The 18,387-nt window shown below is 61.8% G+C and overlaps 1 protein-coding gene and 4 long non-coding RNA genes across 9 annotated transcripts in view; 1 reads left to right on the top strand and 4 right to left on the bottom strand.

Moving 5' to 3' along the window:
- The window catches only part of WIZ (WIZ zinc finger), a 66,444-nt gene that overhangs the window by 23,367 nt on the left and 24,690 nt on the right, over positions 1–18,387 (bottom strand). Inside the window, 3 exon segments of the mRNA XM_051774310.1 lie at positions 10,149–10,496; positions 10,706–13,176; positions 16,346–16,406. Coding sequence (XP_051630270.1) covers positions 10,149–10,496; positions 10,706–13,176; positions 16,346–16,406 — 2,880 coding nt within the window.
- On the bottom strand, positions 1,133–2,842 carry LOC127464116 (uncharacterized). Its single transcript, XR_007901162.1, has 3 exons — positions 2,303–2,842; positions 1,729–2,235; positions 1,133–1,615 (listed from the first exon to the last, which is right to left on the bottom strand). It is a non-coding gene; the product is annotated as an uncharacterized LOC127464116 (long non-coding RNA).
- LOC127464113 (uncharacterized) lies at positions 3,953–7,951 on the bottom strand. The gene is made up of 6 exons (XR_007901155.1): positions 6,198–7,951; positions 5,940–5,981; positions 5,838–5,879; positions 5,237–5,774; positions 5,074–5,195; positions 3,953–4,911 (listed from the first exon to the last, which is right to left on the bottom strand). It is a non-coding gene; the product is annotated as an uncharacterized LOC127464113 (long non-coding RNA).
- Positions 8,546–9,474, top strand: LOC127464114 (uncharacterized). Of its 5 annotated transcripts, XR_007901160.1 has the most exons (4): positions 8,546–8,654; positions 8,798–8,913; positions 8,972–9,096; positions 9,176–9,213. It is a non-coding gene; the product is annotated as an uncharacterized LOC127464114 (long non-coding RNA). The 5 variants fall into 5 exon arrangements; XR_007901159.1 differs by having other exon boundaries at positions 8,856–8,913; positions 8,972–9,474; XR_007901156.1 differs by having other exon boundaries at positions 8,972–9,474.
- Positions 9,746–10,103, bottom strand: LOC127464115 (uncharacterized). Its single transcript, XR_007901161.1, has 3 exons — positions 10,015–10,103; positions 9,860–9,913; positions 9,746–9,813 (listed from the first exon to the last, which is right to left on the bottom strand). It is a non-coding gene; the product is annotated as an uncharacterized LOC127464115 (long non-coding RNA).

The raw sequence follows: 18,387 nt of genomic DNA, 5'->3' as shown, positions 1-18,387 counted from the left end.
AGGTCAGGCAGCGGGAGAGGGGCAGGGAAATGGGACAGGAAGGGAGAGGGACCCGGGAATGGGAACATCGACCCTGGAGAGGGAGGTGGGAGCTGCAGCCCCCTCCGGACTCACAGGGATACTGGGATACTGTGCCAAAAATTCCTGAGGGCCCCTGGATCCCTCAAAACACCTTGACTCCTTCAGAGCCCCTCCATTCCTTAAAAAACCCCGAGAGTCCTGGAAAGCCCCTCAAATCCCTCAGAGCCCCTCCATTCCCTCAAACTCCCTGGAATCCCTCAGAGCCCCTCCATTCCCTCAAAGCCCCTCCATTCCCTCAAACCCCCTGGAATTCCTCAAAGCCCCTGGAATCCCTCAGCCCCTCCATTCCCTCAAACCCCCTGGAATCCCTCAGAGCCCCTGGAATTCCTCAAACCCCCTGGAATTCCTCAGAATCCCTGGAATTCCTCAGAGCCCCTCCATTCCCTCAAACCCCCTGGAATCCCTCAGAGCCCCTGGAATTCCTCAAACCCCCTGGAATTCCTCAGAATCCCTGGAATTCCTCAAAACCCCTCCATTCCCTCAAACCCCCTGGAATTCCTCAGAGCCCCTGGAATTCCTCAAAGCCCCTCCATTCCCTCAAAGCCCCTCCATTCCCTCAAACCCCCTGGAATCCCTCAAAGCCCCTCCATTCCCTCAAAGCCCCTCCATTCCCTCAAACCCCCTGGAATCCCTCAGAGCCCCTGGAATTCCTCAAAGCCCCTCCATTCCCTCAGAAACCCTTGAATTCCTCAAAACCCCCCTTGATTCCTTCAAAACCTGATTCCCTCCAAGCCCCTCAATTCCCTAAAAGTCCCTCAGTTCCACGCAGAGCCCCTCAATCCCATCAGTGCCTCGATTCCCTCAAACCCCCTGGAATTCCTCAAACCCCCTGGAATTCCTCAAACCCCCTGGAATTCCTCAAAGCCCCTCCATTCCCTCAAACCCCCTGGAATCCCTCAAAACCCCTGGAATTCCTCAAAGCCCCTCCATTCCCTCAAACCCCCTGGAATCCCTCAAACCTCCTGGAATTCCTCAAAGCCCCTGGAATTCCTCAAAGCCCCTCCATTCCCTCAAAGCCCCTCCATTCCCTCAAACCCCCTGGAATTCCTCAAAGCCCCTGGAACCCCTCAAAGCCCCTCCATTCCCTTTAAAGCCCCCGTGTGGAGTCAGGAGCTGAGCTGGATGATCCTCGTGGGTCTCCTCCAACCCAGGAGATCCCAGGAATGTTTTTTCCCTCCTCTAGAGCGGGAGAAGACCCTCTTTAGCCGGGGCAGGACCTGGATCTTGGCAGGGATAACCCCCCTTGGAATCAGGGATAACCCCCCCTTGGAATCAGGGATAACCCTCCCTTGGAATCAGGGATAACCCTCCCTTGGAATCAGGGATAACCCCCCCTTGGAATCAGGGATAACCCCCCTTGGAATCAGGGATAATCCCACCTTGGAATCAGGGATAACCCCCCCTTGGAATCAGGGATAACCCCCCCTTGGAATCAGGGATAACTCCCCTTGGAATCAGGGATAATCCCACCTTGGAATCAGGGATAACCCCCCCTTGGAATCAGGGATAACCCCCCCTTGGAATCAGGGATAACCTCACCTTGGAATCAGGGATAACCCCCCTTGGAATCAGGGATAACCCCCCCTTGGAATCAGGGATAACCCCCTTTGGAATCAGGGATAACCCTCCCTTGGAATCAGGGATAACCCCACCTTGGAATCCTCACCGGGGGCTCAAAGCCGGGAATCTCCAGGTGGAGGAGCTGGAGAATCATTCCCTGAGCTCCTGCCATCCAACCGACCCCCTCCTCTTCCTCCTCTTCCTCCAAATCCACCTCCAGCTCCCTCCCGACGTGCCCCAAAAGGAAAAGGATCCTCCATCCTGTTCCTGGATGTGGTGGGAACATCCCCGGGGCGGCACCGGAGTGGGTCGGGAGGAGGAACCCAGGAATCCCGGAAAACCTCCCGGTTCGGGATAGAGAGGAGTTAAATCCAGGGAAAACAAGGGGAGAAGGAGGGTCGGGAGGAGGAATCCAGCCCAGAAAACCTCCGGTTCGGGATACAGAGGAGTTAAATCCAGGGAAAACAAGGGGAGAAGGAGGGTCGGGAGGAGGAATCCAGCCCAGAAAACCTCCGGTTCGGGATACAGAGGAGTTAAATCCAGGGAAAACAAGGGGAGAAGGAGGGTCGGGAGGAGGAATCCAGCCCGGAAAACCTCCCGGTTAAATCCAGGGAAAACAAGGGAGAAGGAGGGTCGGGAGGAGGAATCCAGCCCGGAAAACCTCCCGGTTAAATCCGGGGAAAACAAGGGGAGAAGGAGGGTCGGGAGGAGGAATCCAGCCCGGAAAACCTCCCGGTTAAATCCAGGGAAAACAAGAGGAGAAGGAGGGCGGAGGACGCGCCGGTGCCCGGCCTGGGAAAGCAGCTCCGGTGCCAGCGCCGGAGGAGTCGGGAGCTGATCACAAGGAGTTAAATCCAGGGAAAACAAGGGGAGAAGGAGGGCGGGGGGGACGCGCCGCTGCCCGGCCTGGGAAAGGGAAAGCAGCTCCGGTGCCAGAGGAGTCGGGAGCTGCTGCCGAGAGGACGCGATTGCCCAACAACCTTCCCGGCGCCTGCCAAAGGCACCGCGTGCTCCCGGAGGTGCTGCCAAGGGATCCCGAGCCAGGAGACACAAAAACAGCCTCTCCCAGGAGCCGGGGCCGGGCGGGAGGGGGCGGCGGCAGCGCCGGGACACGCCGGGAAAGGCCCCGGGACACGCTGGGAAAGGCTCCGGGACACGCTCCGGGAAAAGCTCCGGGACACGCTCCGGGAAAAGCTCCGGGACACGCCGGGAAAGGCTCCGGGAAAAGCTCCGGGACACGCCGAGAAAGGCCCCGGGACACGCCGGGAAAGGCTCCGGGACACGCTCTGGGAAAAGCTCCGGGACACGCCGGGAAAGGCTCCGGGACACGCCGGGAAAGGCCCCGGGACACGCCGGGAAAGGCTCCGGGACACGCTCCGGGAAAGGCTCCGGGACACGCGCCGGGAAAGGCTCCGGGACACGCCGGGAAAGGCTCCGGGACACGCTCTGGGAAAGGCTCCGGGACACGCTCCGGGAAAGGCTCCGGGACACGCTCCGGGAAAGGCCCCGGGACACGCTCCGGGAAAGGCTCCGGGACACGCTCCGGGAAAGGCTCCGGGACACGCCGGGAAAGGCTCCGGGACACGCTCTGGGAAAGGCTCCGGGACACGCCGGGAAAGGCCCCGGGACACGCTCCGGGAAAGGCCCCGGGACACGCTCCGGGAAAGGCTCCGGGACACGCTCCGGGAAAGGCCCCGGGACACGCTTCGGGAAAATCTCCGGGACACGCCGGGAAAGGCTCCGGGACACGCTCCGGGAAAGGCTCCGGGACACGCCGGGAAAGGCTCCGGGACACGCTCCGGGAAAGGCTCCGGGACACGCTCTGGGAAAGGCTCCGGGACACGCCGGGAAAGGCTCCGGGACACGCCGGGAAAGGCCCCGGGACACGCCGGGAAAGGCTCCGGGACACGCTCTGGGAAAGGCTCCGGGACACGCTCTGGGAAAGGCTCCGGGACACGCCGGGAAAGGCTCCGGGACACGCTCTGGGAAAGGCCCCGGGACACGCCGGGAAAGGCTCCGGGACACGCTCCGGGAAAGGCTCCGGGACACGCCGGGAAAGGCCCCGGGACACGCCGGGAAAGGCTCCGGGACACGCTCCGGGAAAGGCTCCGGGACACGCCGGGAAAGGCCCCGGGACATGCCGGGAAAGGCTCCGGGACTCGCCGGGAAAGGCTCCGGGACACGCTCCGGGAAAGGCTCCGGGACACGCCGGGAAAGGCTCCGGGACACGCCGGGAAAGGCTCCGGGACACTCCGGGAAAGGCTCCGGGAAAAGCTCCGGGAAAGGCCCCGGGACACGCCGGGAAAGGCTCCGGGACACGCTCCGGGAAAGGCCCCGGGACACGCCGGGAAAGGCTCCGGGACACGCTCCGGGAAAGGCTCCGGGACACGCTCCGGGAAAGGCCCCGGGACACTCCGGGAAAGGCTCCGGGAAAAGCTCCGGGACACGCCGAGAAAGGCCCCGGGACACGCCGGGAAAGGCTCCGGGACACGCTCCGGGAAAGGCTCCGGGACACGCTCCGGGAAAGGCTCCGGGACACGCTCCGGGAAAGGCCCCGGGACACGCCGGGAAAGGCTCCGGGACACGCCGGGAAAGGCCCCGGGACACGCTCCGGGAAAGGCCCCGGGACACGCTTCGGGAAAATCTCCGGGACACGCCGGGAAAGGCTCCGGGACACGCTCCGGGAAAAGCTCCGGGACACGCCGGGAAAAGCTCCGCGGAGCAGCGGGAACTCCCCGGGGAAGCCTCCGGGAGCAGCTCCGGGCGCTGGGATGTCACGGAGCGGGCGGGAAAAAAAGGGTCTCCAGGGTTTTTAAGCCGTTCCCAGCCAAGCCAGGGGGAATGTTGCAGCCCCGGGATTGGGAAGGAGCCGAGGAATCCTCCGGCCGGGACGAGAGCGAGGAGCTTTGGGGAGGGTTTGGGAACATCGGGGAGGGAATTGCCGTGGATTGAGGGGCTGGAATCGCCACCAAAGCCGGGAAATGGGGATGCCTGGGGGGCAGAGACCTGCTGGATCTGCCTTTTAGGGGTAAAATGAAGAGTCGTGGGTTTAAGGTGTCAAAAACATCAAAGAGCCCGGGGGCTTTCTGAGGGGAAGGGATCCATGTGGGGGCAGTTCCCGAAGGACTGACCCCATGGAATATGGACCTGGAGCAGTTCCTGAGGGACTGACCCCATGGAATATGGACCTGGAGCAGTTCCTGAAGGACTGACCCCATGGAATATGGACCTGGAGCAGTTCCTGAGGGACTGACCCCATGGAATATGGACCTGGAGCAGTTCCTGAAGGACTGACCCCATGGAATATGGACTTGGAGCAGTTCCTGAGGGACTGACCCCATGGAAAAGGACCTGGAACAGTTCCTGAGGGACTGACCCCATGGAAAAGGACCTGGAACAGTTCCTGAAGGACTGACCCCATGGAATATGGACCTGGAGCAGTTCCTGAGGGACTGACCCCATGGAATATGGACCTGGAGCAGTTCCTGAGGGACTGACCCCATGGAATATGGACCTGGAGCAGTTCCTGAGGGACTGACCCCATGGAAAAGGACCTGGAGCAGTTCCTGAGGGACTGACCCCATGGAATATGGACCTGGAGCAGTTCCTGAGGGACTGACCCCATGGAAAAGGACCTGGAGCAGTTCCTGAGGGAATTTCCCCATGGAATATGGACCTGGAGCAGTTCCTGAAGGACTGACCCCAGGTGGTGCTGTGGGGTTCTGAGCCCCAGCTGAGCCCCACAGCTCATCCCAGCTGGTGCTGAGCCCCAGAGCTCATCCCAGCTCCCCGAGCCGAGTCCTCCCCCCCCACCTCCTCCTGCTGCCAAACCACAAACCGCCAGAAACGGCCCAAAATCCCTCAGAAAGGGGGTTGGTTCTCCCTGCCCCTGCCAGGCCCAGGGCTCTGGGGAAGGCTCTGCTGATGTGTGGAGCTCTGAGCAGCTCCAGAGGTGCCCTGCAGGGACCTCCTGGGGGTCTAAACCTTGGGAAGGGCAGAGGAAGGAGGGAGGGAGTGGCTCTGCTGCAGGTGTTGAGCTGCGACATCGACACTGTCCATGGCTGGGACAGCTCCAGACACATCTGGGACAGCTCCAGACACAGCTGGGACAGCTTCAGACACAGCTGGGACAGCTCCATCCACAGCTGGGACACCTCCAGACACAGCTGGGACAGCTCCATCCACAGCTGGGACACCTCCAGACACAGCTGGGACAGCTCCAGACACTGCTGGGACACCTCCAGACACAGCTGGGACATCTGAGACACCTCCATCCACAGCTGGGACATCTGGGACACCTCCAGACACAGCTGGGACAGCTCCATCCACAGCTGGGACACCTCCAGACACAGCTGGGACAGCTCCATCCACAGCTGGGACACCTCCAGACACTGCTGGGACAGCTCCAGACACTGCTGGGACACCTCCAGACACAGCTGGGACATCTGGGACACCTCCAGACACAGCTGGGACACCTCCAGACACAGCTGGGACATCTGGGACACCTCCAGACACAGCTGGGACACCTCCAGACACAGCTGGGACATCTGGGACACCTCCAGACACAGCTGGGACATCTGAGACACCTCCATCCACAGCTGGGACAGCTCCAGACACATCTGGGACATCTGAGACACCTCCAGAGCCACCAGAGCAGAGCCAGCAATGCTCCAGGAGAGACCCTCCTGCCTTTCTAACCTGCTGATGGCCTTTATCTCACTGATGGTGCTCAAATCCCTGGAAAAATTTGGGAATTGGCACAAAACACATCGGCCCCTGGGGTACAGAGACCCCTCTGCAGCCACCACCGGGTCCAGAGTAGAGCCACTGATGCTCCAGGAGATCCTCCTGCCTCTGTAACCTGCTAATGGTCTTTATCCCATTAATGGTGCTGAAATCCCTCCATAAATCCGGGAATTGGCATCAAACACGTTGTCCCCGGGCCATCACAGCACAGAGCCACTGGTGGAGATGACACCAGGTCTGGTGCAGAGTCACTGATGCTCCAGGAGATCCTCCTGCCCTTATAACCTTCTAACAGCCTTTATCCCATTAGTGGTGCTAAAATCCCTCCATAAACTCGGGAATTAGGCTAATTCCCAGGCCGTTAATCCAAGCAGGTGCTCCCGGGAGCTGCTCCCTCTCCCCCAGGACCGGCGGCTGAGGTTCCATCCCTGCAGACCCCGAGCAGCTCCCAGGGGTTGTCCCAGTCCCCCCCAGGGATTTGATCAGCCCTGGGCACAGCTGGCCCCCAAAATCAGGGATTTGAGTTCTCCCAGTCCCCCCAGGGATTTGATCAGCCCTGGGCACAGCTGGCCTCCAAAATCAGGGATTTGAGTTCTCCCAGTCCCCCCCCCAGGGATTTGATCAGCCCTGGGCACAGCTGGCCCCCAAAATCAGGGATTTGAGTTCTCCCAGTCCCCCCCCCAGGGATTTGATCAGCCCTGGGCACAGCTGGCCTCCAAAATCAGGGATTTGAGTTCTCCCAGTCCCCCCCCCAGGGATTTGATCAGCCCTGGGCACAGCTGGCCCCCAAAATCAGGGATTTGAGTTCTCCCAGTCCCCCCCCAGGGATTTGATCAGCCCTGGGCACAGCTGGCCCCCAAAATCAGGGATTTGAGTTCTCCCAGTCCCCCCCCCAGGGATTTGATCAGCCCTGGGCACAGCTGGCCCCCAAAATCCCGGCTCCCAGCTCGGCATTCCCGCCTCCAAAGCCCTTTCCCTGTTTGCTCAGCTCCTCCCCACAGCCCCAGTTAAGCAAATACTGCCAATCCTCGGGGCCTGGTTGCGACAGACCCGGCAAATCCCGTCGGGGTTGGAAGGAAAACGAGGAGGGTTTGGATTCGTGGGGAGTCTCCAAGAGCTTGGAGTGGAGCTGAGACACTCCAGCCTGGGATTTCCACACAGAGGGATCCCAGTGCTTGGGTCACAGCCCAGGTCAGTGGGCTGGGGGGGTTCTGAGCTTTCCAAATTTGCCCTTTTTCTTGGAATCGTCCCCCCGAGACTCCCGTGAGGGAACACAACTCCTGAGGGAACAGGGAGCACGGAATTCAGGCTCGGGAGCGCGGCCTAAGGGGGGTTTGAGCTCCTCTGCTCACCCACAGGTCCCTCCTCACCTCCTCTGGGTAGAACCAAAGCTCTGAATTAACCCCAAAGCTCTGAATTAACCCCAAAGCTCTGAATTACCCCCAAACCAGCCCCAACTCAACTCCTTTGACCCCCGGGCACAATTCCCGACCCGGTTCCTCCAGCAGCACTTCCAGGCCACTGGAGCCGGGAACAGCAGGAGGAGGAGACGTCCCCGACCCCGGGCCAGCGTCACACGCCGAGAAAACCTCGGGTGAGATCCTATTTCAAGACATGACCCACTTATTTTCCCCTAAAAGCTCCCGTTTGATGCGGGATCTGCGTCTGACCCAACCTCTGCTCCGACGGCTCTCACGGAACACGGAGATCCTTCCCCCCCCCGAGCCCTGCAGAGCAGCAGCACCATCGACACCGGCTCGTGCCAGGGGATTTTGGGCACTGGGAGACCTGAACCAGCGGGAACATCCAGCCCCTGGCAGCTGGAACGAAGCGGAGCCTCCAAAACCCTCTCGTTGGCATCGACATCCCCACCCGCTCCTCTGCCAAGGGCTGATGTGCTAAAAATGAGGGGTTTGGGTTTGTTCAGGGTTTAATTCGCCCTCACTACGCTCAGGACTCGTTCCAGGCTGTCCCAGCACACGGGAGAGCCGGGATTAGCAGCTCCCTGACATTCCAGTCACGGCTGCAGGGATGGGTCTGAGACGGGACCGGGCCGAGCAGAACCCAGCGAGGAGCTGCTCCAAGGGCTCCCAGGGGTGGGGGGCGGCTTCTCCTCTTGCAAAGAGCAAGTTTTGAGCCTTTGGGAGGACAGGTTTAAGTTTTGAGCTTTTGGGAGAACAGCCCTTTGCAGGTTCTGGGGCAAGCTCGGGTTTAAGTTTTCAGTCTTTGGGAGGACAGGTTTAAGTTTTGAGCCTTTGGGAGAACAGGTTTAAGTTTTGAGCCTTTGGGAGACAGGTTTAAGTTTTGAGCCTTTGGGAGGAGAGGTTTAAGTTTTTAGCCTTTGAGGGACCAGCCCATTGCAGGTTCTGGGGCAAGCTCGGGCTTAAGTTTTTAATTTTTGGGAGGACAGGTTTAAGTTTTGAGCCTTTGGGAGGACAGGTTTAAGTTTTGAGCCTTTGGGAGAACAGGTTTAAGTTTTGAGCCTTTGGGAGGACAGGTTTAAGTTTTGAGCCTTTGGGAGAACAGGTTTAAGTTTTGAGCCTTTGGGAGAACAGGTTTAAGTTTTTAGTCTTTGGGAAAACAGCCCTTTGCAGGTTCTGGGGCAAGCTCGGGTTTAAGTTTTTAGTTTTTGGGAGGACAGGTTTAAGTTTTTAGTTTTTGGGAGGACAGGTTTAAGTTTTGAGCCTTTGAGGGAACAGCCCATTGCAGGTTCTGGGGCAAGCTCGGTTTTTAGTTTTTGGGAGAACAGGTTTAAGTTTTTAGTCTTTGGGAGAACAGCCCATTGCAGGTTCTGGGGCAAGCTCGGGTTTAAGTTTCCAGTCTTTGGGAGGGCAGGTTTAAGTTTTGAGCCTTTGGAAGGACAGCAGGTCACTGGTTTTGGTGCAAGCTCAGGGTTTTGAGCCCTGGGAGCTGCTTGGGATGGGCTCTGCTCTGGACTGACCCTGTTTGAACAGTGCTGAGGGAGAGGGACCAGCCCAGACCCAAATCCACTCGGGAAGGACCCCTCAAGCTTCCCCCCACGGTACCAACACACCCTGGGGGGGAACACGGACCCCCAAGGCAGAGGTTGTGTCCTGTCTTGGCTGGACTGGACCCCAGACCACGCCCTCCTCCCTTCCCCAAGGGGGTGAAGCTTCAGGGGTTTCCCGACGGAAACTTCGTTCCCGAACGCGACGCTTCCCAAAGCACAGAGCCCCAACAGCCGCGGTGACGGATGAGACCCCTCAGGAGGTGGTGGCACTGCCGGGCTCCTCCACCTGCCACCGCCTCCACCACCCACCCCCAAACCACCTCGGACACCAGAGGGCACAGAGAGACAACGACGCAGCGGCCGACGCCAGCTCGCCCCAACCCAACCCAAGCCAACGCAACCCAACCCAACCCAACTCAACTCAACCCAACCCAACCCAACTCAACCCAACCCAACTCAACCCAAGCCAAGCCAACTCAACCCAAGCCAACCCAACTCAACCCAACCCAACCCAACTCAACCCAACCCAACCCAACTCAACCCAATCCAACCCAACTCAACCCAATGCAAGCCAACTCAACCCAACACAACCCAACTCAACCCAATCCAACCCAACTCAACCCAATGCAAGCCAACTCAACCCAACACAACCCAACTCAACCCAATCCAACCCAACCCAACCCAACTCAACCCAACCAAACCCAACCCAACTCAACCAAACCCAACCCAACCCAACTCAACCCAATCCAACTCAACACAACCCAACCCAACCCTTTTGGGGTTCACTCACCGTCTCTGTAGGGCTGCAGGGGCTCCTCTCCCCAGGCCGGGGGGAAGGGGGACAGCGGGGCCATGGGGGTGACGCTCTTGCGGGGGGCGAAGGCGCCGAGCGCGTCCCTGTCCCGGCCCGGCGACGAGGGCTCGGCCCCCAGCGCCGCCTGCAGCAGCGGGTGCTCCGAGGAGTTGGCCAACAGCTCCTTGAGGATGTTGATGGGCGAGATGGTGAGCTCCCAGTTGGTGATGCCGAAGTCCCGCAGGTGGGCCCTGGCGTGGCTGGAGAGCCCCGCCCGCGTGTCGAAGCCGGCGCCGCAGAACTCGCAGCGCATCAGGCTGAAGGTGCTCGGGTCGAAGTTGGCGACTGCGAGGAAGGACAGAGGGTCAGGGGTGGCACTGAACCCCCGGGTCAGGCCCCTAAGAGGGGGGACGGAGGGCGTCGGTCACCCCCCCGGCCACCGAACGCCCCCGGCTCAGCCCAGCACCGCGCCATACGTACCCGGTCCCGGGCGGGAGGAGAACACCCCCGAGAGCAACCCCAGAGAACAGAAACAGGCTGAATTGAATACATACTACCTTTTTTCTTCTTCTTTTGGAAGGAAAACTTTTGCTCAATGGCCTTCACTTCCTCGGCCGAGATGAAGTGCCGGACGTTGTAGCTCACGCCCACCCTGTTGAGGTGGCCCCGCACGTGGTTGGCCAGCCCGATGCCGTTGTGGAAGCGGTCGGGGCAGTAGGGGCACTTCCTCTCCTCGTTCTTCAACATGCCGGCGTCGGAGTCCAGCAGGTCGTCGAGCTCCAGGGGACCCTCCAGGGGAGCGTCCAAGAGCAGCACGTCCAAGGGAAGGGGCTCCTCCGTCACGAAATCCCGGGGCAGGAGCATCGCCTTCCTCTTGAACGCCTTCCCCCGCGGCCGCTTGGCCGCCTTGGGGTGCAGGTTCACCTCCTCCAGCAGGACCAGGGGGATCATCATCCTCAGCTGCTGCTGCTGCTCCTCCGACGCCACCGACGGGTCCGTGGCCCTCAGGGTGTCCCTGAACGTCCTCTTGAGGTCCAAGGCAGCCTGAGGGATGGTGACGGCTCTGGGGGCCCTGCTCTCGCCCAGATCCACCTCCGTGCCCGCGGGGATCTCCTCCTCCGCGCTCCCGCCGTCGCCGCCCAGCATCCACTTCTGCCGGAGCTCCTCCAGCCCCCCGGGGTGGCTCCGGAGGCCGTCGCCGTCTCCTTCAAGGTGCTGAGCCGCCGCTTTCTTCTTCAGCTGCTGCAGAGTGAGCTGGGAATAAGCCCTGGCGGAGGGGAAGCCGGACAGCCCCAGGTTCTTGTGCGGGGCGGCGAACGGGGCCGCCTTCCTGGCGTGAAAGCCCGAGGCCTGGTAGTCCTTTTTGGCGGCCCCGTTGCTCTTGTCGAGCCGGGGCTGGGCCAGGGCGAACCCGTGGGGGGGGTCGTAGTGGGCCGCGCTTTCCCGGGGCGCGGGGGGGAAGAGCCGGTCGGCTTTGCCGAAATACTCGGCCTCCGGGAAGCGGCCGGGCCGGGCGGGGCTGTAGGCGTCCCTGCTGGTGCCCGGCTGGTTGGGGTCGTCCTCGTACGCCTCGGCCTCCCAGGAGAGGTGGGAGTGGGCGTATCTCATGTGCTCCTTGAGGATGTGCTCGTTGGGGGCCGGGAAGCCGCAGAGCACACAGGCGCTGAGCCCTTTGGCGCTGCCGTGGGGCGGCGCCGGCGCCGGCAGGGCCGGGTGCTCGTTGGCCCTGAAGTGTTTGTAGAGGCCGCGCGGCGCGGGGCCGTCCCGGCTCTCCCCGCCGCCCGCGCTGCCGAAGAGCCCCGAAGAGCTCTTGGCCCCTTGGTCCTTCCTCTCCTTGACGTGCATCTTGGCGTGCTGCACGAAGATCTTGGAGGAGTTGGTGCCGAAGACGCACTTAGGGCACTGCAGCCGCGCCTCCCGGCCCTCGTCCGGGAACTCGTTCAGCTTCTGGATCTCCTCGATGATCTTCTCCCGCGACTCCTGGTGGAGCCTCCTGTGCTGCTCCAGCGCCGCGGGGTCCCCGAAGGCCCACCCGCACTCGCTGCAGCACAGCTGGCGCTGCCCCCCCAGGGCATCCCCGTCTTGGTCCCTGCCCGGCCCGCGGTTGTGCTGGAGCATGTGATCCATCAGGTGCTCCTTCTTCTTGAAGTAGATGCTGCACTCGATGCAGGTGTAGACCGAGGGATCCTCCTCCTGGCCCAGCTCCTCCTTGCCCTGCTCCTCCAGCAGGACGCTGCACACGTAGGGCCTCATCTCCACGTCGTAGGAGCTGCAGGGAGCGGGGTCCAGGGACACCAGCGGCACCCGCTCCACCGAGTCCTCGGCGTTCACCGTCCACGACTGTTTGCCCACGGCCAGCTCGGCGCCGAGCTGGAGGCTCGGCTTCTGCAGCATCCACTCGGCCGTCGAGAGCGGGGCCACCTCGGCCACGTCCGAGTCCACCACCAGCCCCTTCCTGTGGGACGAGGAGCCCTCCAGGGCTTTGGATTTGCCCAGGACGGGGTTGAGCGTTTTCCTGAACACCGGCGGGGGCAGCGGAGGAGGCACTTCGCGCACGGCCTGGCCCCGGAAGGGCAGGTTGGCTGCTACATCTGTCGGCTTGGTTACGTCTTTGTAGGGAGGGCTCGGGCTCCTGCTGGGCCTGGGAATCCAGTCGACCCTCTGGACTCCCCTCCTGCCTTTCTCCAGGTGCTCCCTGCCGAGCCCTTCGAGTTGCTTTGGTTCGGTTCTGAGATATTTCTCCTCGGCGGCGCGAGGACCCGGCGTCGTCTCCGCCGCCCTCCCGCCCTCCGGCCCCTCCGAGTCGCTCTCCAGCTGCTCGGGATCCTCCCCCCGGGGCTCCCCGGCAAACGCCGCCTCCTTGGAGTCCTTGGGGCCGGAGAGTCTCTCTAAAGTGCTTTCCTGCCTCCCGTCGCCGTCCCAGGACAGGCCGCCGGACACCGTCATGTTCCGCAGCTCCAGAGCGCTCCGGGCGTCCGTCCTGTACAGGCCCTGCTGGAACTCCAAACGCTCCTCGTTGGCGGGGCTGGAAGGAAGTTTGGAGAGTTAACCGGGGGACGGGGGGGGGGTCGCACCGACGTTCCCGGCGCCCCGGGAGCAGAGGGAGCCTCGTGGTGTCCCGGCGTGATGCGGGGGTTTGTGGTGACTCCCGAAGAGCTGGGATGGAAACGGGGCCACCCCTTCCCACCCTGGAAGAGTTCCTGCCTCTTACTCCAGGCCTGCTCCGAGATGTTCTCCCGGCACTCCCTGCTGGGTGTGATGGGAGCACCGGGTTCCCAGCACCACGTCATCACCACCGTGGGCCAGAGGCGTCTTTTCCCTGTGCTCCACCCACTCCCTCCCAACTTCCCTCTCCCCTCCCAGCTCCTCGGGATGCCGGGACCCCTTTCACCCAGCTCTGGGTGACTCGTGTCACCATCAGGCCAAGGAGCTCTTCCAAGTGCGTGAAAACAAACATGGAGCACAACCAGAGGCCTCCTGGACCAAAGGGTGGTTTGTCTCCATGACTGAATTGGCCATTCCCGGGCGATCCCTCTCCGCAGGAACGGGAAGTCTCCCTTTCCTGTGCAGAGAACCCAAGGGATCGAGGTGGTCGCTCCTCATCCACTTCCAATCCCTTCCCGAAGCTGGGAACACCCCCTGGAGCAGCAGGAGAAGGTGAGAATCCGTGGAGTGAGCCCCGCAGTGGGATGGGGGGATCCACCCCCACGGCACCGGAACGTGCTGGGGGTTGGAGGGGCTGAGCACATCCACGGGCAGGCCCAGCCTGGTGCTCCTGGAAGTCCTAAATTCGGGCGGGAGGCTTTTTCAGGGAAGAAGGAACCTCAGGAAGGTCCAACTGAGGCACTGGATGTTCTCCAAGATGCCAAGAGGACCAACAGCTATGAGACGGGATCTCAGGAGCCTCCAGCCCTTCTGTTGGAAGCTCAGGGGGGAAGCAGAGCCTTGGATGGCCCCAGATCCCCAAATCCAGGTGCCTCAACTGGGCTCCAGGAGATCCAGGAGCCCCGACCTGCAGCTTCCCAGGGGTTGGGGGATGACTCTGGGGCTGAGCAGAGTCGGGGCAAACCCTGCAGGGAGACTCCTCCACATCCCAATCCCTGTCCCGGCTTCTGGGCTGGAACCGGATCATCTTTGAGGCCCTTCCCGACCCAAACCACCCCACGACTCCGTGGCTCTGCTCCGTGCCCAGGTTCTCCTCCCACACGGCTCCAACGGCACGAGAGCGGGACGGGAACCTCCTCCCGGCTCCTGCCCCCGGACAAACCATCCGTGGGGAAGGAACCCGCGGGATCCCGGAGCCGGACACCCGGAGGAGCCCGGAGAGCCGAGGCCTCGTGCGAGGAGCTGCCCCAGGGCCAGCAAAACACCTTCTCCCGGGTCAGGTTGTGCTGCCGGGAGAACAAAGCGCCTTTGTCGGGGACGGCGGGAACGCCGGCTCCCTACGGATCTCACACCGGCTCCCTACGGATCTCACTCCGGCTCCCTACGGATCTCACACCGGCTCCCTACGGATCTCACACCGGCTCCCTACGGATCTCACTCCGGCTCCCTACGGATCTCACACCGGCTCCCTACGGATCTCACGCCGGCTCCCTACGGATCTCACGCTGGTTCCCTACGGATCTCACTCCGGCTCCCTACGGATCTCACGCCGGCTCCCTCCCTCCTCCCCTTTGAACCCGTTTATTTCCAGCTTGTTCCCGGAAAAAGCCGAGTTTGGGGGCAAACCGACCCTCCCGCCCCACGGAGGGACCTGCCGGCCCCAAACCTGTCCCTGTTTTCCCTCGGGATGAGGGAGGGCGGCCGGGGGGCGGAGGGGCCACTGCCCGTGGGGTGTTATCAGGGAAATGTGATTCCCACTCATCCTGCAAACCTCGGGAATGTCATCCCGGGCCCGGCACCATCCCGGTGCCACGGGGAGGGACGAGGATCCTGTCCCTGCACGGGACTCGGGCTGGAATCCCAAATCCTGCCTTTTCCAGGGTGCTGGGAGCCAGCGGGACACCCCTGGGCAGCTTTGGGACACCCCAAATGGAGCGTCCACCTCCCAGGATTTCTGTTCCTGCCGGCAGGGACGGCCCCGGGAGCGCCGGGGGAACCGGGAGGGCTCCATGGGGAACTGGGATGGCTCCGTGGGGAACTGGGATGGCCCCAAGGAGAACTGGGATGGCTCCATGGGGAACTGGGATGGCTCCATGGGGAACTGGGAGGGCTCTGAGGGGAACTGGGATGGCTCCATGGGGAACTGGGAGGGCTCTGAGGGGAACTGGGATGGCTCTGAGAGAAACTGGGATAGCTCCATGGGGAACTGGGATGGCTCCAAGGAGAACTGGGATGGCTCCAAGGAGAACTGGGATGGCTCCAAAGGGAGCCAGGATGGCTCCATGGGGAACTGGGATGGCTCTGAGGGGAACTGGGATGGCCCCAAGGAGAACTGGGATGGCTCCATGGGGAACTGGGATGGCTCCATGGGGAACTGGGATGGCTCTGAGGGGAACTGGGATGGCTCCATGGGGAACTGGGATGGCTCCATGGGGAACTGAGAGGGCTCTGAGGGAAACTGGGATGGCCCCAAGGAGAACTGGGATGGCTCCATGGGGAACCAGGATGGCTCCATGGGGAACTGGGATGGCCCCAAGGAGAACTGGGATGGCTCCAAAGGGAGCCAGGATGGCTTCAAGGGGAACTGGGATGGATTCAAGGGGCACTGGGATAGCTCTAAGGGGAACTGGGATGGCTCCAAGAGGAACCAGGATGGCCCCAGAGAGAGCTGGGATGTCTCCAAGGGGAACAGCGATGGCAAGAGGGAAGCCAGGATGGCTTCAAGGGGAACTGGGATGGCTCTGAGGGGAACTGGGATGGCTCTGAGGGGAACTGGGACGGCTCTGAGGGGAACTGGGATGGCTCTGAGGGGAACTGGGATGCTCTGAAGGGAACTGGGACGGCTCCAAGGAGTGATTTGGGACAGGCAGAAGCAGGATGGCTCCTTGGGAAGCGGGACAAACGAGAGGAATTGGAGCAGCCACCACCGCTCGGCTCCGGAGGGACCCGCCGATGTCCTCGGAGGTGGGACAACCCCCCGGGCGCAGCCGGGGAGATATTTCGGGATGCTGTGGAACTGGAGCACAGTCAGCCAGGGGCAGAGGAGCCCCCGGACACTCCCCGTGCTGCCCCATCCCCGGGGAACTCACCCGAGCTCCGTCCTGTGAGCCACGGCCGGGACGGCTCCGGAGAGGGCGGGATCGGGCTCATCTGGAAGAGAGGAAAGCACCGAGGTCAGCGCGGCCCAGGTGGGGCTTTCCCGGCAGAAACCGGGATAAAGGGATTTTGGGGGGGGTTCCGAAGGCTCTCCCGGTACATCCACCCCTTCCGCTCCCGCGGCCGGGCCGGATTACGGGCGGATTTCCGAGCCACACTTAAGAGGGTTTAATCCCGGGAGCAGCTCTGGACGCGGAGCCGCTCCCGCAATAAGTAGTTTAACGGGAAGATCCAGCGCCCGCCGCTGGATCAGCTCCCGGGGCAGAGCTGGACCTGCTCCATGGAGAGCTCCGGAACAGAGCCCGGCTCCCCTGGGCCTGAGCCATGGAGAGGGATCCAGAGCCATGGAGAGGGATCCAGAGCCATGGAGACGGATCCAGAGCCATGGACAGGGATCCAGAGCCATGGAGAGGGATCCAGAGCCATGGAGAGGGATCCAGAGCCATGGAGAGCATCCAGAGCCATGGCTGAGCTCCCGGGGGAGAGCTGGCCCTGCTCCATGGAGAGTTCTGGCACAGAGCTGGGCTCCTGTGGGCCTGATCCATGGAGAGGGATCCAGAGCCATGGAGAGGGATCCAGAGCCATAGCTCAGCTCCAAGGAGAGGGATCCAGAGCCATGGAGAAGGATCCAGAGCCATGGCTGAGCTCCGTGGAGAGGGATCCAGCCCTCCCAAATCCCAGAGATCCAGCACTCCCACAAAGCCCTAGAGTGATCCCAGAGATCCAGCACTCCCACAAAGCCCTAGAGTGATCCCAGAGATCCAGCACTCCCACAAAGCCCCGGGGCAATCCCAGAGATCCAACACTCCCACAAAGCCCCAGCATGATCCCAGAGATCCAACACTCCCACAAAGCCCTGGTGTGATCCCAGAGATCCAACACTCCCCCAAAACCCCAGTGTAATCCTAGAGATCCAACACTCCCACAAAGCCCCGGGGCAATCCCAGAGATCCAGCACTCCCACAAAGCCCCGGGGCAATCCCAGAGGTCCAACGCTCCCCCAAAGCCTCCGGAGGAGGCAGCGCCCGGTTCGCCGGGCAGGGCCGGCGGTGGCAGGAGCCTTCCAGGGACTCTTTTGTTCTCCCGGAGCTCCAGCTCCGACTCCTATTTTTAGAAACTGCCTCCTTTGCGAGGAAAACAGGCGGTGATTTATCTCCCTCCCTGCAAATCCCGGTTTCTTGGAAACGGCGGGAGATGAGGGAGTTTAATGGCTCGGACTCGGGAGGCTCCAATTTACCCTCTTTGGTAATCCAGGAGCGGCGGCTCCTCCGGCCCCGGGAGCGCCCGGAGGAGCCGGGATCCTTCCTCAGCTCAAGGTCTCTCCTCCCCACAAGGTCAAACTCCCTCCTATCGGAGGCCCTGAGGCTTCTCCTCGTGGTTTTTCCTCTACCCTGAGAGTTAAAACAACTTGGAGAGGGCAAGAAGACACTTTTGAAGCGAGCGTCACGTGAGCCCGTGGCCAAAACACAGGGAGAAAACAGAGATAAGGGGGGGGGGAAAAAGGGAATTTCAGAGTCCAGGAGAGGTTCCAAGGAGAGCAGGAGCTCTCCTGGACGGGGTGGAGCTGGATCTCCACGGATCTGGGGTGGTTTGTTACACAGAAGGTTTGAAAGGTCGTGGGTTGAGAAACAGCGACGTCTCCAGAGGAGCAAAGAGCCCAAACTCGTCGAGGCCACCACAGGGAGGTTGATGCCAAGTCTGAGAGGCTCAACCAGGTGTAAAAAGTTCCCCTAAACCTTCCTCCCCACCCCAAAAGCACCAGGACACGCCTCGAGGTGCTTCTCCACGTCACCACTCGTGCCCTGCCCCGAGGGTCGGGTTTATTTGGCGCCAGAGTCGCTCAGGTTTGAAGGTTAACAAGGAGCAAGGTCCTGGAGGTGTTGGCAGAACCAACACCCAACACTGCCCAGGATGGAACCTCTGGAGGGTCCTTCCAACCCCAGACACTCCGTGGTTTGGGGATAAAAATCCCAAA

This window comes from Manacus candei, unplaced genomic scaffold (assembly GCF_025592945.1).
Source record: "Manacus candei isolate 608988 ecotype Guabito, Panama unplaced genomic scaffold, ASM2559294v1 h1tg000194l, whole genome shotgun sequence".
NCBI classification, from domain to species: domain Eukaryota; kingdom Metazoa; phylum Chordata; class Aves; order Passeriformes; family Pipridae; genus Manacus; species Manacus candei.
The sequence above is the reverse complement of the archived record's forward strand: the minus strand, read 5'-3'. Positions and strand labels throughout refer to the sequence as shown.